Raw genomic sequence first — 27092 nt, forward strand, 5'->3', positions numbered from 1 at the left:
GCGAAAATGGGCACCGGCTTTCTGGACTTCTCGGGGTCGGGTCGGCATGGGATGACGCGACACATCACAGCCACTCTCGTCGGTTCGAGAAGGACGCCCCTGGTACGCCGGCCTCCGAGCGGGTCCCGCGAGTTCCGCAGGTGAAGGGAAGTGCGAGGGTGAAAGACCCCCTCAATAGTGGCGAGACGCGGAGCGACGGGATCGAGAGAGGGCAAGTGAGTGGCGTGAGGTAAGGGGTGAACCACTATTGAGCCTAGCTCTAGTGAGGAATGCAAACTGTGGAACTTGACAGACATTAAGTGACTTGCGAATAAACATTTTTAACATTTGCAAGTGATTGGTGTTCAAACATTTTAAAGTACAATTATTTATTAGTAATGTAAATATTGTTAGTTAAAACTTAATTGGGCTATCCCTTACGAACCCAGTTCTCCCCACATAGGTCGTAACAATACATTATTTTCACTTGACTAAACTAAAAAGTTTTTTTTACAACATTAAATCTGTATTATTTATTAACTGCACTGTACAAACTTATAAATTATGTCTGCTTTTGGGTGAAATTGTTTTTCACAATGAAAAATTCCATCTCTCTGTCTGTTATTTACATTTATGGAATGTTTCTTTAAAATTATATTTTCAAAGAAGTATTTCCAATTCCAGTGGTTCATCACAAGTCCTGCGATAAATATGATTTTATCTTCTGCAGGAGTTCTTTCTTCACTGTATCTGGAACCATTGCTAGAAAGAAAAAAGGAGCAAACAATATTACACAGGTTACAATATACAGTGAAGCGTGTTCAGCAGAGTTGATCTAATGCACATAGGTGAAAGCTGCTCAGTTTCAAATTCAAAACTTTTCTTAACTTAGACCAGAGGTGAAACTGGTGTACCACTGCAAGCAGTAAGAGCAACTTGTATAATTTGTTACGCAACCCAAGGGGTCTCATTTAAGTCTCATTTAAAAGCAATCCTGTTTGTCAAGGATGTATTAAGACAGCTATGCTACATGTTTATACACCCACCCCTCAAAGTAATGCTGTTCGATTTGCACCGTTTTGAAATAACGACGACAATAAATTATGGCATGATTTGAAGTAGCGGTTTTTTTCATGTATGCAAATTTTTATATCCATGCGCACACAATGGCAACAGCACAAGTGCAACATTAAATACAATGCAACAAATTAATAATATGATGGATCTAAAAAAACCATAGTTTACAGTTTCTTTAATAGCTACAATCGCTTATTTCATTGCCTATTATTTGAGCCAAATTAAAATGGTAGAATGAGTTATCATGACGTAGAAATAATTTGGATGCCCATGTGTGTTCAATTAATGTTTATAGTCAGCAGCAGCTCCAGTGAGAAAACCATAAACTTTAAAGGCTACTGGCCAGCAAGGTAATTAAGTAAATAAGGTAAGCCATTCCGCTCACTGCACATTCATTGGTTGCAGGCATGTGATGTAACGAAGTCGTCGTGAGTGGCTGGAACATTGTCCAGTCAGCACAGCAGCAACACCGCGATAAAATATGACCTCGTCCTTGTGAAGAAACTAAACAAACTATATCAAATTTTTATGTTCTATTCCTTAAGGTAAAAAAAATTAATAATAAATAAAAAAATTAATAAAGTTAAAAACAAACCAAAAATTATGTGTTTATAATTAACATTAATAAATATAGCCAGATTCAAACAATCATAACAAAACAAAATTATTAATCCAAATAAGTTAAAACTATAACAGAAAAAAATTTGTGAATCATCAAACACACAGAATTAGCTAATTGCTGTTTAAAAAACAAAAATGTTGTGATAATGAGCAATAAATTTTTTTGGCACAAAACAAAATAAAAAATTTTTAAATTACATTTCAGCCATGATTCATTTACTAATTTTCTGTTATTTATATTTGAATTTGGATTACTTGCAGGCTTTGGCAATTGACATCGTCCGGGCCTACGGCCCCTTGTAAGTACGATATGCCACTGCCCAAACACCATCCACCCTCCATTCAAACCTCCCGCCTACCCGTGCGTACGTGTGCGTGTGCGTGTGCGTGTGCTCGCCCGGCAAGAGGGCGCTGTCGAGCCAGTGCGCCGCACCCCTAAAAACATAAGTATATATAATTGTGTTGTTTGTTTTTATATTCCCTAAGTGCAACGTGACGGCAGATCGGCCGGGAGGGTTTTATGTACTTTTATTTTAAAATAATGTATTAAAATATCATAGCGTTTCCGGACATTCCCGAGGAAATCCGAAGCCAGACAATAATTACGTTTCAATCTTAATAATTATTATTTGTACAATCTTTTCTCTTCATTCAAAAATTGTTACATAATTTTCAATGCATTCTTGTCATGTTAATTTAGTTTCCCGTGGCACGAATTCGCTAATATCTTTTAACGGCAATTGTTTCGGCGGGAGGACGCCATGTTAGTCGAGCGAGCCATGATCTCTGCCCAGTCTTCCGCCATCAACGACCGAGAGCAGACGCATCAGCACTCCGGGGACCTCACCGCTTGTATTCTCTGCCAAGTAATTCTGTTAACTTTAATTTTGTCTCAATCATTTTCTTTTAGTCCTCGGAGCGGCTCTCGGTCGGGGGACTGCTTTATTAATTAGTTTACGGCCAGTCTCTGTCTTTATCCCCGTACTACGTAATTTAATATGTGACCACGCTGTGGCTCATCACCTATAAACCGATTCGTGCCGCGGGCGTTTTGCATAGTTTCAACCGTGTACGTGTGTGAGCTGAATTAGCAGAATAAATCAGGTGTATGAATTTAACGTATTATTCTTTTATTTTCAATCTGTATGACCACGTGGAGTGTGACGGCGTGTGGGACGCCTGAGAGCCCACTGCGTAGGTAAAAGCGTGCCCGACGCTGAGAGCGGGCAGGAATTAGTGCTAGATGTTTTCAAGGGCGAATATCACGTCTCACATGGGCGACGTCACGCCCTGAGTTAGGAGTCTCACCGGGTCCACGTGCCGTACCACGTGGTGGCGCCCACTAACCTTCCACCATAAAGCCGACCGATCGACCCCCCCCCCCCCCCCCGCGTCACAGTTATATTAAACAACTATAGAATACATCCAAACAAACCATCTTGACCCTTTCGCTGCTCGTCCCATGCCTGGCGAACATATGGTGCTAAAGACGAGATAACTTGTTCGCGCATCTAGCCACTCTGTGCTGTTGACAGCTTATCTCATTGGTGCTGCCAATACTCTCTGTGATTCCTTTTGAGTACTTTCTGGTACCTACATACTTACTGAACCCAGAGAGGGTGCTTTAGTGCAGTTTTGTATTTTACGATTCATTTCATTTCTCGTTTATATGGGCGTTTACATTCTGTCTTACCAATATTTTTTTCTGTTGTACTTAAAGTGAAAACAAATCGGTTTATCAAATCAACCCTTTTATTTTTTATGCTTTTTATCATTATTATGTATATTAACTTCTTTGTATTTACATCTTTGCAATTATTTTTACAAAACTAAACAGTTACACAATTTTTAACATACAAAAAATTTAGCTCATAATTAACTAAACGTAATCTATCACATTTAATGGATTGTTTATTCATGCAAATTACATATTTCTTGAATTTTCAAATTTTATTATCATTTAAAAATGAAAATACATATTTTACATAAACTTGACACTTCTGGTGGATAATACAATAAAAGGTCAGAGGCATGACATGATTCTTCGCCAGTAGTTGTTGTCTGTCTTGAATTATCATTTCCTTTATAGTTTGAGTCACGTTATAAGTCCTGGCAGTGTTTATCAACAAGTATTGTGGTGGCTAATAATTATTATTCCGAGTGATTATTCTGTCTTACCTTGCTACAAATATGTGAGTGATAAAAATGAATAGAAAAAATTACCTTAAGGACAATGAAGCCATTGAGATGATTCTCACCAAAAGTGACAGTGAAAAACAGAATTTTAGCACAAGTGATTCGGATGTTGAGGAATCTCTGGACTGTGACAATAACAACTTGCCCGTGCTGTCTGCGAACACAGTCTCTCAAACGAAGCACAGCCATCTACATCGACTTCTGGTGCCGGTGTTTGCAAATGTTGTTTGAAGATTCGCGATCTGAGTCGGAGGATGATACGAAAGATGACGAACTCGATAAAATGCCAAGCACGAAAAGTGTGATCAATTTTTTTTGGTCTTCGACTAATTTGTGCCCTACAATTAATCAATTCAATGACAGCATTTCGGGCTGTAAAGCCAATGTAAATGGTAGCAGCGGTGTATTATATATTTTTTAATACTTTTTACTGAAACCTTGATAAAATTTCCAGCAGAAGAATTTAAAAACTTTTACAAATATGCAAGTGACAATATTCCGCATGTTCCACTCTATAGAATGATGCAATGTAAATATACAAATTTTGAGGAAATGTTTTGCTTCCTTACAATTGCATGCTTTTGCCAAGAATGATAAAAATCAAACCAAGCGAATATTGGTCCAAGGATTCTTTACTGCACAACCCGGTGTTTTGTGAAGTCACGTCACGAGACAGATTTTTGTTATTACTAAATGCTGCATTTTTTTCAAACAACAATACACATCATTGTGGTGACAGACTACAAAATTAGGGTTATTTTTGACAGGATTCGTGAATCATTTCGAAAGACATTTTCACCTTTCAAAAAACTGTGTATCTATGAAAGCTTCCTATTATTCAAAAGACGATTAATTTTCAAGCATTACATACCATCAAAGAGAAGCAGATTTGGCATCTCGGGATCTGATAGTGACATTGATAAAGGGTGTTTGGGAATATCAGGAGACATTGTGACCACACTCCTAAAAACATTCCTGAATAATGGCCAGACTGTGTTTTTAGACAACTGGTACTCCAGTCCAGCACTCTACAAGTGGCTCCATGATGGGGCGACTAATGCTTGCGGCACAGTTGGTAAAACTAGATAAAAAACATGCCAAAAATGGAAAATAAACTAAAGAGGTGAAATATTTTTCCAGTCATCTGCTGTTAATTTATTAGCACTGAAGTGGTGTTGTAAGAGAGAAGTGTGGATGCTCAGGACAAGTCATTCAGCAGAAATGTTGGAAAGTGGAAAGACTGACCCAAAAAAAAAAAAAAAAAAAAAAAATGAAGAAAATAATGAAACCAAACGTGTTCTAGATTTCAATGCATGCATGGGATCTGTAGATAGAACTGACATGGTTATCAGTACAACTGAGTCAATGAGAAAAACCACAAAGTGGTATAAAAAATTATTTTTCCGTATACTTAACATCAGTATTCTGAATGCTCACATACTTCACACAATAAATACTGGCAAGAAAATGCCTATTGAGAAATTCCACCTCACACTTATTACATAAATTTTTAGAGAAGTATACAAAAGAAAGAAGAAAGTCGGTGGAGGAAGACGATCTGAAGAAGAAACGCCTATACGCTTGACACAAAGACATTTTCCTTCAGCAATTGAATTGTGAGGTAGCTCATCGTGTGACCCCGTGCTTTGAGACATATCACATGCAAAAAAAGTTTCTAATTGAGATAAAAATGTTTATTTTGACTAAAGTACTTTAAAAGACTTTCAGTAAGCACATAACAATATTACATAAAACTTTTTTTCGATATGAAAATAAATTTTAAATATTTTTATTTAATATAAGAATAATACTGTTAAAAATTTTTATTATAAATTATTAACAATTGTAGTTTGCCTTTAAATGCGAAAAAAAAAATACATAATCTAAAAAATAATAATAATTTTAATAAAAAATTAGTTAATCAATTTCTTATTTAAAAAACTTATTCAAATGGTAACAAGCACCTGCCAAGCTAATATGATCAACATGTGGAAGCAAAAAGTATTTAGCACAGCAGAATATTGTCATGAAGAGGTTATTAGGACTATAGAAATGATACACTAGCAGCCAAAAAGTTAGTAATAGTTTTTTGTGAATGATATAACCATTTAAAATTCCAAGGGGTAAAAAAAAATGTTCTTTTGACGTCGGTGATGATGAGACATAGTCGCCATGTTAGTGTGATCAACCCAGAAATGTCAAACTTATAACTTCATATCATAAATAAATTGATATTATCCCTAACTAGGAAGGCCCTATAAGGCACTATCTTATATAGTTATAACAATAAATAATTTTGCTCATAATTACTTTTGTTTTCAATAATTATTTAGCCATCTAAGAAAATGTTATCTCGGCTGTGAAAGCCTGCCTTTCCAGTCTAACCCTGGTAATAAATTAATTATGAGTATAAATTACTGTATTGAAACCTGTATTCAACTTGGCACTTCAAGATTGTTTATTCATCATTAAAACAGCTAACGACAAAGTCAATAACGAATACAGATGGCGTAATGGACCGTTTATTTACAGCACGTCTATTGCTGAGCGTTCATCATAATAACTTCAAGTGAGAAGCTAAGCTGTCTCCATGTGATGTCAGCTAGACATGATGGAGCGGGGAAAAGCAGGCAGCCGAAAAGAGGCCCCGCATGGAGTCACGCATTTAGTAAACAACCGTGTCGGGAATTATGTTTACAAGTTAAATAATCTTTCGTGCTCATAGAAAACCTTATGCTTATTTATTTAATTTATTTGTACATGCATATCAACAGTTAAGCAAGGTAACTTTAGAGATGGGCACAACACAAAATTAAAAATTGTAAATCAATTTTTAGTGTCTTGGTTAGAGTGGTAGTCAACAAACACATTTTAGTACCTTGGGAAATAAATTATTGTAACAACTTTTTTTTTCTGGGAAAAAAAAAATTGATTAACGCTGTTTTGATTAGCACACTGAATTCGTGAAACTAATTAGGGTGTTCCTTCGAAGGGTGGTGTCTTGTTTTATTTTTGTCTAAATTCCAATTTAATTTGTTTATACATGTTCTAAGAATTTATGAATGATGTAATTAAATGAAACTTAATACTATTGGCTTTATAGCAGTGCTCTATTCACTTCATAATTAGCAAAAATTCTTTGCTGGTGATTTTTTTATGATTTTGAACAAAATAAACTCAATAAAAAATATTATATACAATTTACAAAATCAAAGACATTTTTAACTCTTAAGCTTACTTTTATGTTAATGTTAAAATGTATTTTTCACTACTATCTGTGGTAAATTAAATTTATTTAAATGGCAAAATCTGCAAGTATGTAATTTTTTCCAGTTATGATAACGGTACACAAGGCATCAATCACATGAGTTACTGTCTCATGACAATCTCACTGACTATTTTCACACTGCATTCACACACGAGAGCATATTCAGAATTTCATTTTTTGGAGGGGGAAGGAGCAGGGTAAATAAACCTTTTTAATTGCTGTTTGTTTTAAAATTCTTTCCTTTTGTTGGATATAGTACATTTCTTAGTCTTTTGGGGATATATATCACCCCTCCCCCTCTCCCAACACTGAATATGCCACTGTCCATGCATGACATTGTTCTGTCCAGGAAATACAAATGCACCAATTAATAACACTGCTGCCACAGTGTGCCAAGCATGAACAATGAAAGTGTGGAGTACGGTGAGTCAAACATAACATTAAGTGCTGTAGTGTGGAAAAGAGCTGTGAGGTAATATACTGCGATGGTTGTCTATGCCCTGAAGCAGTGCGCCAAATAATTCTGTCACAATGATTTTAATCAAGAAACTGGGTTTCTGACTTGGCTCTAAGAATAAATTACAATCTTTTCTATATTGTGACAAGTAAATTATGCAGAATATGGGTGCCAGAAAATAGTTAATCTCACAAGGGAAGTATTACACGTTAAGTAAGAAATAAAACATTACCAAGTTATGCTAATGAAAGATATGTAATTTTGAGTTTCAACAAATCAAGAACTAGTGTCACAGGGAGGGGCACTGAACATGACTAGTACAATAAATATATATAAATACAGAAAAGAATGTTCTGCTTAGAGAACATACATTTAACTAGCATAGCACAGTAAAACATTATGATTTTATGAACAATTAACGTTAACTAGTCACATGTCTGTGGGAAATTACTCCACACTGCCTGTAATAAAAAGAAATAAAGATGTAAAATACTTAAAAATCAAGTGACCTTTTTATGTTTGCACATTTAACTGAGCATCACTTATAAACTAACTAAATTGAACATTTTTAGTATTTCACATTGTTAGAGACAACTTAAGTTATAATTATTATCTAGGCATTACTTTTTTTATAACATAAGGTTATGATGTAAGGTGGTCAGCAGAATGAAACTTGTGAAAATTTATTTATTTATTTTTTCTAAACCCTCGCACACATTTAAATTTAAGCTTTATTTAACAATGAAATAAGCATAAATTACAATGTACCAATTTATAACTTTAAGTACTATTATTTTTTTTTTTTTACATAAATGTACTATTGGATGCACCTTTTCACTATTATAACAATTTTTAAAAAAAAATCATAGTTTATTTTACCAACCCTAATGTTGAGGGCTCGTTCATATCATTCTTCAGCAAAAATCATTGGATTTACGATAGAAGGGCAATTAGTTCCTGCAAGCTATTGTTGATGGGTTTCACAAACGCGAGCACAATTATCTTGACAATTTGCTCACAATTTTTTTTCCCCCCTCAGTGAAGTAATATCTGCAACTTCAATAAATGTCAAGTATTATTTTATTTATTTGGCTTCGTTGCCACAGACCTAATGGGCAGGCATTACTGGCTGTTCAAATCCACCATCATGTTATATAGAGCACATCAAATTTTTGGAATTGCAGACACACCAGCAGCGAACATATGGGAGAAGTAATCTTCTCCTCTCCCCCATAACACCTACCTATTCTAAAAATAATTGGAGATATCAAAAATAACAGTTTTAAATACATCAGATATCCATTAAAATTACTTAAGGTGCTATTACTTTTCCAAATTTCTAACTCTCCTTTTAAATGGGAGGTATTCATCTCCTTACGCCTCCAAAATGATCATGCCAAGAATACACATGCTTTTGCTCTTGAAAGGGAGAACCAAGTATTTAGGTACACATTATACCTAATACAAACATTAACATATGAACTGATTACAACTAACATCATTATTGAACAGAAACATTTACTGCAGTTTCCTCCTTAAAAAAAATTAAATATACTGAAGACACACACTGAACATATTTCATCACCATTTGGCATGCAGATAAATGGTAGGAAATGATTCCCGAAAAGCATATTTCACGTCACTAATGCATACCGTATGATCATACCTCTAGCTTTGGGAGTCACTTCTGCAATAAGCTCTTCCACTTTGATGTTAACTCCCTTTTCCTTCACAACATCTCTGCAGAACATCTGCATCTGATCCTTCCAACCACACTCCACAAGCCTTATTCGCAGTAGCTCCTTCAGCCTGCAAAAACAATATCGTCCCCGCCCACTCACGCAAAACGGTACTGATGAATATATGACTGTCTGAAAAAACTGTAGTCTGATGAAAACAGGGTTGAGAAAACTTTTACGTAGGTAGGCCTATTTTGGTTTTACATTTTATCAACGAGGTCAACTGAATAGTGATTGACTCAGCTTTTCAAATGCATCGGAATCAATAGCTGCTACAGACTTAAGTTGTTCCAATATACGTTGGATATATTTTGAATACCTTCTTAACTGAAAACTTAAAAATTACTCTCTGAAAAATGGCTCTGTCCAAAACTAGACCCAATGTTCAATTCAATCACTGCTTTAAATATGAATACTATAGAAGTGTAATAATTACAAACAGTGGTTTGCTATAATATCATTTTTAATCTATTTGTGACTTAGATGTTGTGAAACCTGTTTTTGAAAAAACTCTTTAATAAGACTCTATACATGGACACAAAAATAATCTGTAAATGCATTTTTTATAATTTTGTGAAACCGCATTGCAATTATTTCAAGTAGTTTACAGACTTTTTTTTAGTAATCAAATAAAGTATTTGCGTGTTTTTATTATTTTATTTACGCAAAAGCCGCAACGTAAGAATATGATCAAAGAAGGGGGCACGCCTTCCTAGTGAGGACAAAGAGAGAGAGGAATGGCCTGGAGTATGAAATGTTGGGCATGAGAGGAGGGCTCATTGCCACCGGGTGAAAGCATAATTGCTTGCGTAACCAAACAATCAAAATAACAAGTCAATGTGTTTCAATTATCAAAAGACACGCTTCGTTGGGGGCGGGTGAGTGGTAAGCTCTCAAAGAGCCTCAAAAAGAGAACTCAAAGGTAAATGGACAAGAAAGATTGCGACGAAATGGAACACACTATGAAATAAACATTAGCGTTAATTAGTGAATTTTAAAATGAAGACTGCAGACACTACAATGTAAGGAATATTCACCTTTCTTTTTCACCTGATGAAATTAAAACTTTGTGAGCCTCTTCAAACATTTGCAAATAAATAAGAAGATCGTTTAAAAATTAAAAACTATATGTTTATTTATCACCCGTAGTATAACCATAGAAAAGAGAGTATTATTGTTTAATTATATTTCTTTTCCAAGCAGTATTGCCAGCCATAGTACATAAAATAGGGGCACTCACTTCTATTTTCGGGAAAGAAAGTTCTCAGTTGCGTACTTACACACATAAAAATATTACAACTAAATATTCCTGTCTTCTTTGATACAAATATAATATACACAGTTCTGTTAAATCTCACAATAGCGTAACAAATGATATTTTATAGTGTAAATGCAATATTGGCTATATTGCAAAGGTCCATGGATAGATTTTTAAAAAGCTTGCCTAAGTTTCACCCGCTTAGATCGACATATCCTTCGGGCTGGTTCGTACATGTTCGGGTTTGTTTTTATTTTTTTTTATCTGTACGTTCAAAACAAACATTGCATTATTGATCAAAAAATTGTAGACTAATGTTATTTTATATTTTTTAAGAGTAAAAAACATCTGCACTAATATTGCCTTGTTACTAATTATGAGATTTTCAGGTAAGTTATTGAGCTATTTCTGTTTGATTTGTTAGGAGATTAGTTTTGTCCGTTTACAAGTTAACATTGCTTGTGTTATTCTTGGCAAGTAATCATTTCTTATATAAATTTTTGTACAGTATAGGCTTATTTTTTTAAATTTTAGGTAGCGTGTGGAGATTTCATCTTATGTTCATGAGCGCACAACGTATAAAATCATAAGAAATGTTTTCTGGTGGTGTGTAGCAGTTAACCACATTTAAGTAAAAATATTTTAAAATAATTGTTACCAGAGCTGAATTACATTCAGATGAGTGCACTTAATATTTATAATTTGGGGTATTGCAGGAAAAATTTAATTTTTTTTTTATACTTCCTGAGATGTTTTAAATTAATATTCTCTATGAGGGTTGTTTGATACTGCAAGTAGTTTATCATGTTTAACATGTGGATAGGTTAGGATTATTTATTACAAATCTGTAATATTGAGATACTGCCCTTGGGTTAGCTGGATTTAAAATACAGTGAAATTTGTTAGGTTAGTAACATTATACGTACAGTGATTCTAACTACAGTGGAATTTACATTTGGTTAGCTTGGGATAGCGCCAATTAAAAATTCTGTAAAATCAATTGAACGGTTGGATGTTACTAACTTAATCTAACCAACCAATATACATTTTACAGTGATTTTTTAGGTTATTATCTCATGTTGCTGCTTTTTGTATGCAAAATAAACTGTGGACACTTTTTTTTTTTTTTAACTTTAAATATGTACCTGTATTTACTCTGAAAAAAGTTTTTCTAAATTCAGACTGGTTTTTGAGAAATCACTGTTTATAGGTTACATTACATTACCTGTGCAGTAAAGGGCCTGTCACCATGTTGTTCTTTAATTGAGTTGCAGATCCTGTTGTTTTTCATACACAAATTTGACTTGTCCCAGGCAGAGGGGAGGAGCGGGAGCGGTCCCCGAACAGGGGTCGCTGCCCAAGAGCAGGGGAAGGTCGGGCAGAGGGGAGGAGCGGGAGCGGTCCCCAAGCAGGGGTCACTGCCCAAGAGCAGGGAGATATCGGGCAGCGGGGAGGGGGGGGGGGGGGAGAGCAGGAGCAGTCCCCAATCAGGGGTCGCTGCTAGAGGTGGGTCGAAAAGTATCAACCTGATACTTTGTCACTGATACGCGCCTGTATCAGGAACGGCAAACGAGTACACTTGAAAAGTATCAGAGACTTTAGTATCAGATCAGAATTCACCTGGAACAACACCACGGCCAATGAGCGCAGTACCCGATCGCAGATGACGGTCACTTGGGCGGAGCTTGTGAAAGGGGAGGGAGCAGGAACGACGAATAAGGGATAAAGAAGGGAAAGAATGTAGGGGAGGAAGCGCAGGGGAAGGCGTTGAAGCCTTGAAGGATAGGCGCAAAGCGATATTGTTACAAGCAGGGCTGCCACTCATGGGTTTTTCCACCCAGATCTTGGTTTTTCCAATGGTGTTTGGGTTTCTGGGTTTTTAAATAATGAATTCCAACAATTCTAGGTTTTTATAATTTTAATTATTTTTATACCTAAAACAATAATAAAGGTAGTAGCTACTGTATCTGTTGCAATATCTGTTTGATAAATGCAAACAAGTCTATGTGTTTCACACACAAAAATACATATAAACACAAAACTAGTTTTCAAGAAGCTAAGTCGAATATTAAATTAGACACATTCTTCAAAGAGGCTTGCAGAACACAAAACCAATGCAACAATTAACCTTCAAACCAATCTTGTAGAATCAGACTCTGAATAAAGACTAACGTACATGATGAAGTTTTATAAAAACAATTACCGGTTTAAAGAATGCAGTGATGGTGTTTGTTTTGTCATGTATATATTTGTAGGTTTTTTTATGATATGTGCTGGTCCAAGAATTACTTATACAGCCATTTTGCTGCAGTGTAATTTTCTTGTATTGGTTGAATTTAACCGTTTTCAGTCTTGTAAGGTAATTAATTGTTTTATATTAAAACCAGTTATGTTTATATTTTTGAATTAGTACGCAAACATTTTCAACGATAGCATTTTAGACGCATCTGGGTTTTTTACCCATGTGTCTGGGTTTTTTACCCATGTGTCTGGGTTTTTTTTCTAGGTTATCTAGGTTTTTCATGAATATCAGAGTGGCAGCCCTGGTTACAAGTCGTTTTATTTATTGTCCTACTTCAAAGTACGCTCAGTGCGCAGTGCGTGCACCGTCTCGTTCAATAATAAAACTAATGAAATTTTAATATTAAAAAGTACATTAATACAAGATATAATATTTATATTTGTGCACCTAACAGCTATGAAAATGCAAATAAATTCTCAGTTGACACTAATAACAGATGTAATCAACATATGGACTTTCTTTTTTCGAAAACAATTAGTAACTAGTGTTTTTATACATTAAAAATTCACGATTTTATCAAAAATAAAAAATAAAAAACATAGGTACATTAGTGAGCATACTATATCAATGTTTTTTCAAATGTTTCTTCAGATTAGTCGATGATTTATAACTCAGTTTTTGTTTACACAAATTACAATTAGCAAACTCATTATTTTCCGTGAAAAAATTCCACACAAATGAAGTCTTTTTCGTGCACTTATCCATTCCTTATTTCACTATAAAGATACTAACTATAAAGCATGACAGCCCGCAACATGGTGATACACGGCCAGGACGAACTGCAGTGAATGTTGAACTGATTGATACTGGTTGTATCAGGCGGGCATGAGAGTATCAGAGGTAGAGAATTACCAGGCGTGATAAATAATATATCAGATTCTCCTTCCGGTCGCACGGTCTGCGTACGCTGAGCTTTGTTGCCTCCTGGGACCGTCTGATACAGAAGTATCAGAGACTTGTAACATGGGACAATGCTGTATGTGTATCAGGTTGGAACAGATACCGAAAATTGCTGTAACAACCCACCTCTAGTCTCTGCCCAAGAGCAGGGAGAGGTAGGAAGGACGAGCGGTCCTCCATAGAGGTCGCTGCTTAAATTATACTGCTCAAGTATTCTGTCAATTTTATTAACCCAGAAATTACTGTGAAGAGTTTTCCGCCTGGCTTAGCTCAGCCAGAGTAAATATACAATGTATGTACATATTCATCAGGGAGGGCACATCTGTACCCTTCCTGTGCATACATATTCGAATTACAATGCTCTTTACATTCACTTGTATAATTTAAAGGCTTCTTGATACAACACTGGGTATTTACATATTTGTCCTGAATTAGGCTGGGCAGGTAGACAAAGTTTCCTTAATTTACATTCCCCTTTGTCTGCCATCTAGGGGCGGGTGGCGAACTAACTTTCCTCCCCATAGATTATGTAGGATGGGTGGCGCACTTGGGGCTTGTGCTATCATACCAGCCGAGGCCAAACTGGTGGACATGACAAATTGTATATTTTTTATTTGGATATTGCAATGCAGTAACGTAAATTATAACATTATTAAAATTATGTGACTCCTTATTCGTGGATTAAGGCAAAGTGGCTGACATCTGGTGGTTTGATTTTGAATCACCGAAGACGGTATAAACAAAGGGAGCGTATGCTTGGTTTCAAGGAGCGTTAAAGGATGGCAAGATGTTTTGGATTCGTGGTTTGAGTAAATTTTTTTGAATTAAGCAGTGTATGAGATATGTTTTAAGTTCGGAAGATACAAGAAATTTGTGTAATGTATTGCTCAGTTCCGGACTGTAGAGTTTATTCAGGAAAAAATGTTTCAATGCATCGTTTTCCTAAGGACGCGAAGTTGAGAAGACGATGGGCGCATGTTTTAAGAATAGGCAAACCAGTAACCAACTATATGTATGTATGTCAACATCAACATTAACATCAGAACTGTAATAAATTATTTTAAAATGAAAATACATTTAAAATTTAAATGTTTGAAGTAGCCTAGTCAAATAAGTAAACTTTGAAAACATTTCAGAGGTATCTGCGTTACTTTATTAAATTGATTAATTGAAAAGGGTTTATTATATTTATTGTTGTTGTAACCAACTATATGTATGTATGTCAACATCATTTTACGAAAGAGGATATCTTTTATAGAGGTAGGTAATTGTTGTTTTTCTTCTTACTTACTAGGCTCTTATCAATAGTGGGTACTATAAACAGCAATTTCACCAAAATGGTAAGGAATTCCTTATCTCCGCCTTTTGCAATAAATTCAGAAAGGTTTATATTAATAACTAAAATTTTTACAGAATTTTTTACTTTTGTTTTAAAGAAGAGGGGCAAAACTAAATAATTACCATACTACAGCTCGTAACCTATAATTCATACTCAAATCATAAAAATGAGATATTTAACTTGAATATAGGTACATATATAAAATAGAAAGTAGTTTTTAAATGATAATATCATCTAATCCAGGCCACCATAAAATGGCTATACATTTAAAAACTGTAAGCATTCATGACATTTTAAATATATTTTTTTAAAGACTCGTATAAAAGCGAACTTAAAACACTTAAGAATAATCTATATAGGAAATTTAATACTAAAGATGTTTATTTATTTTTCATTATTTTAATTTTTTGTAGGAACATGTTTTATTCTCAAGTATCTTCTCATTTCTCACAGGATACTAATAATTCTGTATTTTGAACTCCTTTTGCACTACATTGTAACCTGTTTTCCCAGCAAATCATTTTTCACACCAACACCACCTTCTACTGTGCTCTATTAGCACTTATCATAAGTCTTAAGGAAAAATATAAAATATAACCATTTCTGTTAAATCTTAAGTCATCATGTGGTTTGCACACGACCCGTCAAAATTCCTACACAAAAATCATACAACCCCACATTCCATCAAATGTTTTGCTTTTAATATTGCCGAACCTTCAATAAATGAGCGCTTGAAATCCCCCACATAGTTCATGATTTCGTGCATTTCAACTACGGGTTCAAACATTTTATAATTATCACCTACAGACACACGATAACACAAATATCCATTACAAATCAACAATCTCAATGCCGTCTTTGCCCTCCATTTTGTTATATGCAGTGCTGCGCTCTAGAAGTGCTAAATCCGCGAATTGTGCATTCCAAACCCAAAGCACCAGTCCTTGAGAGCGATATTTTTTAGCAGTTTACAGGTGCAAAATTCTGATTTTTTATGTGAGATAACACATAACCTGACATATAAAATAAATTTTCATTTTGTAACAAATGATTCCTTTTATACGTCAGGTTACATGCTATTGCAGGTAACCAATCTGCGCTTTGCGCCTCCATACTGCTATAAAAAATCCCTGTCAAGGGTTGGCGTTTTGGTTTGGATACACATTAGGGACTCGTAACTTTTTTAAAACTATTATTTACGTTTCATTGGGTTATAATATTCAAATAAAAAATATATACATTCTTATATTTATATGGAAAACCACAGGATCTGTAATGCAATTAGAGGAAAAAATGGCGACAGCTGCTTCACTGCATAGGCTATCTAGTGTGACCTGCAAAATATGATTTCTTGAAAACTAGTAGGAATTAAGAAAAGCTGTTTACAATTTTACTAGAGGAAGGTTTTTAGTGTCTGAAAAGGTATTTTCAAAATTTTACAATTTAATTTATGGATAAGCAGTAACAAAAGAAAATTACCTTTTTTTAAATTTAGCTAACCAACCATTCACATGATTTTACCAATTTTGTATTGTTTATACTTACCTGCTTGAACATTAAACTACTGTTAAACAATTTATTTCAATTTTTTTTTAAATATTTTTGGGAATTAGCGCAGTGTAATCAAAGACGTTTACTGTATTGATGATTGATTTACTTTATTGATGCACAACGAAGTTGTATAATTGTTGGATTGGTTAAGCAAATTCAAGCATCAAGGGTACTGATCAATAGTTTTTAACATTATATTTTCTTAAGGAGTCAATTGGTAAAACGTTTAAACACTGGAATGGCTAAATTTCCATCGACTGCTTATGTTTTTTTCCTCATGCTCACTTGAAAACAATTACAGGGTTATACTGCAGTTCACAGTTGCAATACTTGGTTAGGTTTGTTACATAAGTGCTGTTAAATCACGAAAATGGTTAAGGAAAGGTAACTTCTTCATAACTACTGTAAATGGTGTAAACAATTCTTTAGGTAAGTTTACATAGACTTTAAAAATAATTTATTTGGCGAAGTACATAGTACTAAGAATTACTATTTATCAAATTTGGTTTGTGTGGAAAAGTTGTTACTCTAGGAAATTTCTGAATCCACCTTTGTAGGAATATAAACTAATATTATTAGAAACAAAAAATACAATGTGTGATATATTTTAATTTTCAACCCTCTGAACTCTGCAGTTATGCGATTACAGATAATAATTGTAAACATTGCAATATACATCCGACACATTTTATAGTGATCTTCACAACTATACTATGAAGTAATGCCATCGACTGCTGCAAAATAACATACTGACATATATTCTCGTGTAAGCATTTTGTTGATACAACTAAAACATGAGCATATAGGATATATATATATAGAATCTTACAAATTTTGGTAACCTACCTACTGATACTCTCCCCGAAGACTTTGATAAGATACTTAAAAAAAAAAAAAAATTAACTGCTTATGTGACATGTATTACGTGAAATGAATTCAACTTGTAAACATTTTGCTTGAGTCAAAGCCTATATTTGCTTAAGCTAATAACAAGGAAATACATCACTTGAGGCCCTGAGAAACATACTTCTGAAATTGTGTAGTTACTTGGATTGTTAAATACCTAGTTTTTCAGCAATAATGGGCACAAGAGCTTAATTTTACAACTCAATGTTGCTGAAGCATCAAATAGAATTATGTTTTGCATACAATTTTTTTTTTCACATAAATGAGTTTTTGTCAAAAAGTATTTGGAAAAAAATATCTGTTTGAAAGGACAAAGAAAAATGTTAAATGTAGTACATAAATGAGGATTTACCAAAAGTATTTGTGAATGTATCAAAATTCTAACTAAACTGGTTTTGAAAGTAATTTATCATTCTGGTATGCATAACTTTTTTCTTTGATGCATTTATTTATGTTTCATTTCTCTTTAGTACAATATAAATCATTTAACTTTGATTTCTTTTTTGTTTCAGGCTTGTGGAGAACAGCTTTTTTTTTATCTACTCTTTGGCTGGCCAATGTAAATAAGCAATGATTTCATGAATGCAGCAAGAGAGTTTATTTGATGTATTTTTAAATCACTGATAATATTTATTGATGTATTTTAAAATCACTGATAATATTTGTTTTGTGGCTGGAAGATGGTAACCATGGTGACTTGTGAATTTTTATGAAGGATTAATAAAAAGCAGTAAAAATTATTATTAGTTGTCGGAAGGAATTTTTTTTTCAATAATCAATCATCTACACTCTACAGTAACAATTTTCCTTAACTCAAATAATATTTCAATACATATCTTATAAAGTATTCATATATGTACTGAGGGCTACTCGGCTGTGGATCCCGACAGTCTCTGATGGAACTGGGCGCCACCACGTGTAAGGGCACGTGGACCCCGGCTAAACCTCTCTCTCAGGGTGTGACGTGACCCGAGCGAGGCGAGTTACCAGCCCTATTTCTGTTGCTTGGAGTATTGACTGACCCTGCCTAGCCCGATCTTAAGGCGCCGGGTACGCCTCACACCTAGCTATAGTAAGGAAGTACCACGTGGTCAGTAAAGAATACTCACAGTACTAGATTTTATGCCCTTTATTCCTTCCGCCCGATCTCACATACATGATTACGTTACACTGTTAAAATGCCGAGGCACGGACCAGATTAGACGAAGTTAGCTCACTCTCGTGGCTACACACAAAGTCTCTAGGTAGGAAGATTAGTGAAAGTCTCTAAGCGAGAAATACAATTAGTTAAACAGCCCGCCGGTTGAGAGACGCCCCGGGGATAAAATGAAAAATGTTTTTGGAGATTACTTTACATGCTAGAATTACTCAATCAAAGTTTAGCAAGAGATGAAGTCCCCGGGTTGCAGACGCGTGCGCTCCCGACCGGTGGTGATGACGGACTGCCTCGAGCGCAGCGTCGCTCGCGCTAATATCGTGCGCCAGCGATTGCGCCACGCACTGGCAGGGTTACTCAGCGGCCTCGTGCCTCGACGGTGGAAGAACACAGCAGAAAGTTCTTATACACTAAGGTGGCTCTTTCGAGACCTTTCTAGCCTTGTCCAAGTCTGTGCCTGTTCGGATTCGCCCGGGCAGCGTCCCTAACTCCGAACAACAGCGACACAAGTGACACTGATGACACACCCAGCACTGGGACTAGAGAATAAGAATTATAAAGGAGTGTATATAAAATAAATTCAGAAAAGGGGCGTCGCACTGACTCGAAATGCCTCCTTGCAGTCTGGCACACAGTTTTAACACACACTTCCACACACGCCCATGTCCGTCGGTGGTGGAGAAAAAAGGGGGGGGGAACGAAAAGAGAGGAAGGGAACGACGTCTGGCCAGGCTCAATGGGCGGAGCCCCGGTTGACGTCAATTGCCCCCCTCCGAAACAGCATGGCATGGCGACGCTTCCCTCCGCTTGCACCGGCTTTGGTCACCCTCATTCCGTGCGCCGTCACCCCCTCCCCTGACTGGGGGGGGGCGTGGCCGGAGATTGTACCGTGGTGCGGGTGTGGGCACTTCCGTCGCGGCGTCCGCCGACCCGCCCGCTTCTCTCTCGTCATCAGTCGGCTCTTCCACCCTCACGCTGAACGTGGAGTCCGCTAGAGAATAGTGGAGGGGCCATAGCGGTTCTTCCGGTGATCCGGGTCTACTCTCTGCCTCATCCGGTTCCCATATGAGTGGTTGCGGTCCAGCTTGGCCTCCTAACCCTCCGCCCATGTCATGGAGGAACCCCCTAAATGGAGAGACCTCGCCTTCCGAGTCCTCTAACATCTGTCGCGGCCGGGTCCCCGCCGCCACAACAGGTGCCTCCAGCCTTGCCTCTACTTCCGGGAAACCTCTAAACCCGCCCCCTTCACTGTCCGTCGGGGTTGACGTAATCAGCCATGCGGTTTCTCCGCTCTCCGTCTCTCCTGTTTCCTCTACCCCCTCCGCCCCCTCTTGAAGCGCCGCCACTCTGCTCGCTGTCTCTTTCCCCTCCTCCGCCTCCTCTGGCCGGGCCACCCCTCCGCTCGCCGTCTCTTCCCCCTCTTCCGCCTCCTCTGGCCGCGCCTCCCCTCCGTCCTTCGGCCCCTCCGTCCCTTCAGACCCCTCTGCAGCCAATGGCCGCGCCGCTACCCCGCTCTCCGTCTCCCCCGTCTTATCAGTCTCTTCCACCTCATGCGCTATTCTGATATCGTCCCTATGGTATTTGGCGGCCCGCTCTGAGGGCAGTTTGATGGTGACCATCGTAGGGCCCGCCCTTATGACAGGTACGGGGCCTATCCATTTGGGCGCTAGCCCGGCACAGTAGTTCCGGTGCCCGGCGGAAAGCGGGTGCAGCCTTGCATACACCATTTGCCCTGGGTTCAGGTCGGGGGGTGGGTGTGGGGTTTCCGGCGTGCGTTGCGTCTGATATGCTGTCTGGTGCCGCCGCGCCGCGTTACGCGCCTCTGACAGCCGCTCCAGCCTGCGCTCGTGCATTTCTACTTCCTGCCCCGCCTCCCGCTGCTGCCTCACGTGATATTCCCCGGGGAGGGGAAGGTTCCACCCCTGCACCATGTTGGCGGGTGTCTCTCCCGTTGCCGCGTTCACACGCCGCCGGAGGCAGTAAAGTATCTGGGGAATGTGGGTATCCCATTGCGAGTGGTCGTCAGCGAGACGGAGGCGTAGCTGCACCTTGATCTCTTGGTTTCTCCGTTCTGTCGGGTTGGCGCGGGGGTGGTATACTGGGGTGGTGTGTAAAATCACCCTCCACTTCTTCCCCAGCTGGGTCCACGTCCGACCAGTGAATTGTGTGGCATTGTCGGTTAGAATCACCCTAGGGTAGCCCCACCTAGGAAAAAATTCCGTCTCTAGGACTCGCGCGATGGTGCCGGCGCGGGCATTGGAGAGCGGGTACGCCTCTACCCAGCGGGTAAAGCAGTCGGTGACGACTAGAAGGAACTTTTTCCCCTTGGCTGAGCGCGGGTAGGGCCCCATCAGGTCCAGTGCGACCGTGTGAAACGGCTCCGTCGGCTGCCTCGGTACTTGCTGGGCTGTCCCGTCTGACCGGCGCGTCTTACGGCGCTGACAATGCCGACATCTGCGCACGCTGTCTCTCACAAACTTCGCCACCCCGGGCCAGTGGAACAGTCCTCGGACGTCACGAAGTGTCTGGTCCGCCCCTGGGTGTCCGGCTAGCCGGTTGACATGCATCATATCAAAGATTTCCCTCCGCGTGAGTCCCGGTGCGAACGTCCACCATGGATCCTCTGTCCCTTTCGGGCGTGCCAGCAGCTGTCCGTCAACCACTCGGTATCCCTCGCAGTTAGCCTCTCCGCATCGTCGTACGAGTTCCTGCGTCTCCGCGTCCGTCAGCTGCACCGCCCGTACGTATGCGTCAAGGTCATCCAGTTCGGCGCCCGGTGGCAGTGTCGGCGTGGTGTCGGGGATAACCGCGCAAACTGCCGCATATGGCGTGGGTGTTTGAGCCTGGTTAGTCTGGCAGGCGCTAGTGGGCGGCAACAGCTCCTCCCAATCTGCGTCATCTCGGGCGATGGCAGTGCTGTCCGGGTCGCGTGACAGCTCGTCCGCTAGCTCATTCTGTCTCCCGGGCACATGCTCTACCTCAAAGTCTAGCAACTGCAGCAACATGGCCCACCGCGTCAGCTTGGATCGTCTGCCCTGCATCGTAGCCAACCACTTCAAACACTGGCTGTCCGTGTGCAACGTAAACTTCTGTCCTTCCAAGTGCGGCCGATAGCGTCTAAGGGCCCAGACTACCCCCAGACATTCCCTCTCGTTGACGCTGTATCGCCTCTCCACGTCACCGAACTTTGCGCTGGAGTATTCTATGACTCGTGGCGCCCCTTCTTCATCGAGTTGTAAAAGTATTGCCCCTATCCCTTCCTCGCTTGCATCCGTCTGCACGATCAAGGGCTTGGCCGGGTCGAGGCGCGCTAGTAAGTGACAGTTGGCAAACCTGCGTTTCAGCTCGTCGAAAGCCTTCTGGGTCTCGGTGGTCCACCTGAACGGCCGCTTGGGTGACAGTTGGTCCGTCAGGGGGGCGGCTACAATGGAAAACTCCGGGATGAAAGCTCGAAGCCAATTGGCTAGGCCGAGGAATTTTTGTAGCTGTTTGCGTGTGCGCGGGGGCTCTTTGTCTAGGATGATGCTCAGTTGTTCCTCTGTCTGTCTGTTACCCTCCGCGTTGACAACTAACCCCAGAAAGCCCAGCTCGGTAGTTCCTAGATGACATTTCTCTCTGTTGCAAGTTAGGCCGTGGGTAGCTAGTCGTTCTAATACTAGCGCTAAATGGTGTGCGTGTTCCTCCCACGTTTGTGACCATATGATTATATCATCTAAGTATGCCGCAGCGAACTTGCCGGAGTAGTTATCCAGGACTTTCGTCATCATTCCTTGGAAAGTAGCGGGGGCATCTTGTAGGCCGAATGGCATCGCACAGAATTGGAATCGGCGTCCGTCTGGTGAGGTGAAAGCTGTTTTAGGCCTGTCTTCCGGTTTTATAGGCACTTGCCAATAGCCCGATTTTAGATCCAGAGATGAAAAGATTTTTGCGTTACCCAGCCATGCTAGGGTGTCAGCTATGCTCAAGAGGGGTGGTGGTGCGTTTATAGTGATTTTGTTGATGGGTTTAAAGTTAACGCAAAAGCGTAACTTCCCGTCCTTCTTCTCCGCCAAAACTATTTGGAAGTTATAGGGACTCTCGCTGGGCTCGATTATCCCGTCTTGGAGCATTTCTTGGATCTGTTCAAGGATGGCCTGCTTACCTACGTGTCCGTAACTGCCAGGCGGGATGAACATGGGTTCATGAGGATAAGTCGGGATGGCATGTTCAGCTAGGTTGGTACGTGTTAACGGGTCCGCGGCCGCGAACACACTGCACTGCTGATCTAGGGTGTTTTGAATGTGTTCACGGACTTCCGGGGGGACCCCGTGGCGGAACTCGTCGAGACTGACCTTGGTTACTTTGGGTGGTATGGGTTGCCCCAGTCCGTAGACGCTCCGTCGTCCCCGGGTGCCGACGTGCACGCACCCGGCCCGGACGTCGATGTAGGCGTGCTGTTCGGAGAGCCATGGGAGCCCCAGGATGACATCCTCCCGCAACTGCTCCACCACCACGGCTGTCGTTGTTGACAGCTGGTCCCGCACGTACACCTCCAACGTCGTGACGCCCTGGGTGTGACAGGCGTCCCCTGTCGTGGCCAGGTGCAGGCGCCCTTCCCTGGGTTCGAACTTGGCGGGATCAACCACCCGCGTCGTGACGCAGTTATAGCTGGCGGCGGTGTCAACGAGCGCGTGAACAGCGTGCCCGTTGACGACCACCGGGATTCGCAGCAGGTTGGCTTCCGCCGCGCCCACGTGGCCCAGGAGTGGCCCTGTCGTTGTTGTTGTTGGTGGTGCGGGGGAGGAGAACTGCTTTAGCTCGCCACCCCCTGTCGCCCGTTTCCCGCCTGCTGACGCGCTGCGAAGTCCGGCCGGTATTTGTTGCGCACCGGGCAGTCTTCGTGCCAATGAAACGTGCCTGCCGGGCACGTGTGGCACTGTGGTGGTGGGCCGGCGCCGATGGCGCGCGTCCGCCATGCTGGTGGAGGTTGGCTGCCCTGGCCGGCCCCGCCGCGTCTCGTGTTGCCGTCAGGGTCGGGCGTGACGTAGGGCACCAGCGCCCTAGCGTCTGCTGTGGTCGTGGTCTCGGCCTTAGCAGTAGCTGACGTAGTTATTTTGGTCGGTCTCGCGGCTTTCAAGTCCAGCTCCACGGCGCGGGCGTACTGGATGAACTCTTCCGCCGTCAGTTGCGTCACCGCGCGTAAGTGGGGGCGGATCTCCGGGCGCATCAGCTCAACCACATGTTCCAACATCTCCGTGGGTTCGCTGTCAGGGAACAACCGCTTGTACAGCCGCACCTTCTTCACGACGAAAGCTTCCGCCGTCTCCGTCTGGTGTTGTTCGAGACGGTAAAGTTCAGCGCGCGCCCTCATATCCGCCTTCACGTCTGCGAATCGCGCTTCGAAACGTCTCGTGAAGTCTGGCCACGGCATATTGTACTCATGCACGATCTGCCACCACGTCTTCGCGTCCCCTCTGAGTGCGTTCCCCACGCGGTCCGCCCACTCGTTTTCCGGCACTCCATACCGGTCCAGCCGCCCCCGGCACGTGGTTAAGAACTTCCGCGGGTCGTCACTGGTCCTGCCGGCGAACTCGGGGAGCTCCACGTGGCCTACTAGCGTGAGTCTAGCCCGTGGTTGGTCCGGGATGCGGTCCGTCGGTCCGCTGGTGTCTTGCGCCGTCTGTCTCACGTGTTGGCACCACTGACACGTGTACCACTCGTCTCGTAGTGATGTCACCTCGGGCTTAGTCAGACACTTGGTGTGTTTAAATGCTCGACAGTTCCTACACCATCTTCCCTCCCGCGCCTCCCCTTCACATTCCATACTCGTGCATTTCCTGTATTCCAGTCCGTGATGTTTCGCCCGCACTGTAATTCCCTGCACACGTGGCCCGTCATACTGTCCCAAGCATACACACGTGTCCGTCCACGAGACCCCTGCTGCCCCGCCCATCTGACGTGGTCGTGCGCAAACGGCACAGTACATGGCATTTAGTTGAAACAGTTCGCTTGCCTGGATAGGGTCCGGTCCGGGGTTCTGTCCGTAGTTGTCCGACATGGTGGTGTGTGGTGGTGAGACAGGTGGGCGTCTCTCTTCTCCTCGCTACGCGCGCGACGCGGTTGGCGGTACTCACACACACACTCACCGTCTGAGCAGCTGTTTTCGCCCGGGATGCGATCACGCGGCCGCTCGCTGGGAGTTCCGTGGGCTGTGCGCGCTCTTGACCTGGTCACGTGCCACGTGGCCGGCCGGTCCGTTATCTTCCAGGCTCCCGTGTTTCGGTGCACAACCGCGTAACTCACACGCTCTGGTCTCCGCGGAAGAGGTAACTCGCCCCGCGCTCTTGGGCGCCAATTGAGGGCTACTCGGCTGTGGATCCCGACAGTCTCTGATGGAACTGGGTGCCACCACGTGTAAGGGCACGTGGACCCCGGCTAAACCTCTCTCTCAGGGTATGACGTGATCCGAGCGAGGCGAGTTACCAGCCCTATTTCTGTTGCTTGGAGTATTGACTGACCCTGCCTAGCCCGATCTTAAGGCGCCGGGTACGCCTCACACCTAGCTATAGTAAGGAAGTACCACGTGGTCAGTAAAGAATACTCACAGTACTAGATTTTATGCCCTTTATTCCTTCCGCCCGATCTCACATACATGATTACGTTACACTGTTAAAATGCCGAGGCACGGACCAGATTAGATTAAGTTAGCTCACTCTCGTGGCTACACACAAAGTCTCTAGGTAGGAAGATTAGTGAAAGTCTCTAAGCGAGAAATACAATTAGTTAAACAGCCCGCCGGTTGAGAGACGCCCCGGGGATAAAATGAAAAATGTTTATGGAGATTACTTTACATGCTAGAATTACTCAATCAAAGTTTAGCAAGAGATGAAGTCCCCGGGTTGCAGACGCGTGCGCTCCCGACCGGTGGTGATGACGGACTGCCTCGAGCGCAGCGTCGCTCGCGCTAATATCGTGCGCCAGCGATTGCGCCACGCACTGGCAGGGTTACTCAGCGGCCTCGTGCCTCGACGGTGGAAGAACACAGCAGAAAGTTCTTATACACTAAGGTGGCTCTTTCGAGACCTTTCTAGCCTTGTCCAAGTCTGTGCCTGTTCGGGTTCGCCCGGGCAGCGTCCCTAACTCCGAACAACAGCGACACAAGTGACACTGATGACACACCCAGCACTGGGACTAGAGAATAAGAATTATAAAGGAGTGTATATAAAATAAATTCAGAAAAGGGGCGTCGCACTGACTCGAAATGCCTCCTTGCAGTCTGGCACACAGTTTTAACACACACTTCCACACACGCCCATGTCCGTCGGTGGTGGTGAAAAAGGGGGGGGGGGGGGGGGGAATGAAAAGAGAGGAAGGGAACGACGTCTGGCCAGGCTCAAGGGGCGGAGCCCCGGTTGACGTCAGTACAATATAGACCAATTTTGAGCTAGTCTGATATCAGTATATTAGTTATTATGAACATATACTACCAGAACTACAATTTGCATATAGTGCACATACATACATAACACTAGCCAACAACCATTTTAACACTACTATATACACTTACATAAAAAAATCATAGAAAAGTACAGATTATTCACTATTATATTCTAGAGCCAATCCCAATAAGTGTATTATCAACAAAAGAAAATAATTTTTTTTAAATAACAATATTTCAATATGAAGGAAAATCTGTATTTTAAACAATGATTTGTTACATAGCAAACCTTCAAAATATGATTAACTTCCAAATTTTGGATAAACACCATTGAAGTTTTGCATTGTTTGCCATGGAAAACTATGGAAATAAATAAACAAATAAATAATTAAAAATATAAAGACACAACTGAATCAGCTGTAGTTGAACTTACAGAACCAGCGAGGATAATAAAAATATAATAAAATATAATATGTTAATATGTTCACTAAAGGTTTGCAATGTCTGGAGGATGCCCTACATTAATAATAATTAGTAACAGAGAACAAAGCAAATTTGTAGAAGAGACTTTTAACAGCAGTAGAAGAATAAAATTCCGAAAAGGGCTGTTGCAAAAATTGCAAACATTCCTACACATAAGAAGCCCTTAATCTCAAAGACTTCATTCAGTATGCTGGTCATTACCTGCTGCTCACGATCTGTAAAGGTAAGGTAATTAAATTAATGGGGGAAAAGGTAAAAAGCATTTGGTTTGTGGTCTTATAAATGTGGTCATTAAATGTGGTCTCTGTGTTTAAATGCTCACTTTTCTGTCACCAAAGTGATCTGGGTTTGATTCTCAGCAGGGTCATTAATGGATCTTTTGATAGTGGGGAACATAGCAAACATTGCAGGGGTTAGTTGGTTTTCTCAGAGTTCTTACGTTA

At 40.9% G+C, this 27092-nt stretch overlaps 1 protein-coding gene and 1 long non-coding RNA gene across 2 annotated transcripts; one reads left to right on the forward strand and one right to left on the reverse strand.

Moving 5' to 3' along the window:
• Nucleotides 1–483: 483 nt before the first annotated feature.
• On the reverse strand, nucleotides 484–10545 carry LOC134532243 (transcription and mRNA export factor ENY2-like). The gene is made up of 3 exons (XM_063368668.1): nucleotides 10375–10545; nucleotides 9265–9407; nucleotides 484–741 (listed from the first exon to the last, which is right to left on the reverse strand). The coding sequence occupies exons 1-3, from the start codon at nucleotides 10422–10424 to the stop codon at nucleotides 671–673; spliced, it is 264 nt and encodes an 87-aa protein (XP_063224738.1). The 5' UTR covers nucleotides 10425–10545; the 3' UTR covers nucleotides 484–670.
• A 332-nt stretch (nucleotides 10546–10877) lies between these two features.
• Nucleotides 10878–18336, forward strand: LOC134532258 (uncharacterized). Its single transcript, XR_010075133.1, has 2 exons — nucleotides 10878–10984; nucleotides 18106–18336. It is a non-coding gene; the product is annotated as an uncharacterized LOC134532258 (long non-coding RNA).
• The last annotated feature ends 8756 nt before the right edge of the window (nucleotides 18337–27092 follow it).

This window comes from Bacillus rossius, chromosome 1 (genome assembly GCF_032445375.1).
Source record: "Bacillus rossius redtenbacheri isolate Brsri chromosome 1, Brsri_v3, whole genome shotgun sequence".
Lineage (NCBI taxonomy): Eukaryota > Metazoa > Arthropoda > Insecta > Phasmatodea > Bacillidae > Bacillus > Bacillus rossius.

Coding starts and splice junctions, on each gene's coding strand:
- LOC134532243 (XM_063368668.1), bottom strand. CDS start 10,424: ATGTTTGAAGAGGCTCACAAAGTTTTAATTTCATCAGGTGAAAAAGAA. Junction 9,408..10,374: donor TCATCAGGTGAAAAAGAAAG/GTGAATATTCCT, acceptor TTGTTTTTGCAG/GCTGAAGGAGCTACTGCGAA. Junction 742..9,264: donor AGTGACTCCCAAAGCTAGAG/GTATGATCATAC, acceptor TTTTCTTTCTAG/CAATGGTTCCAGATACAGTG.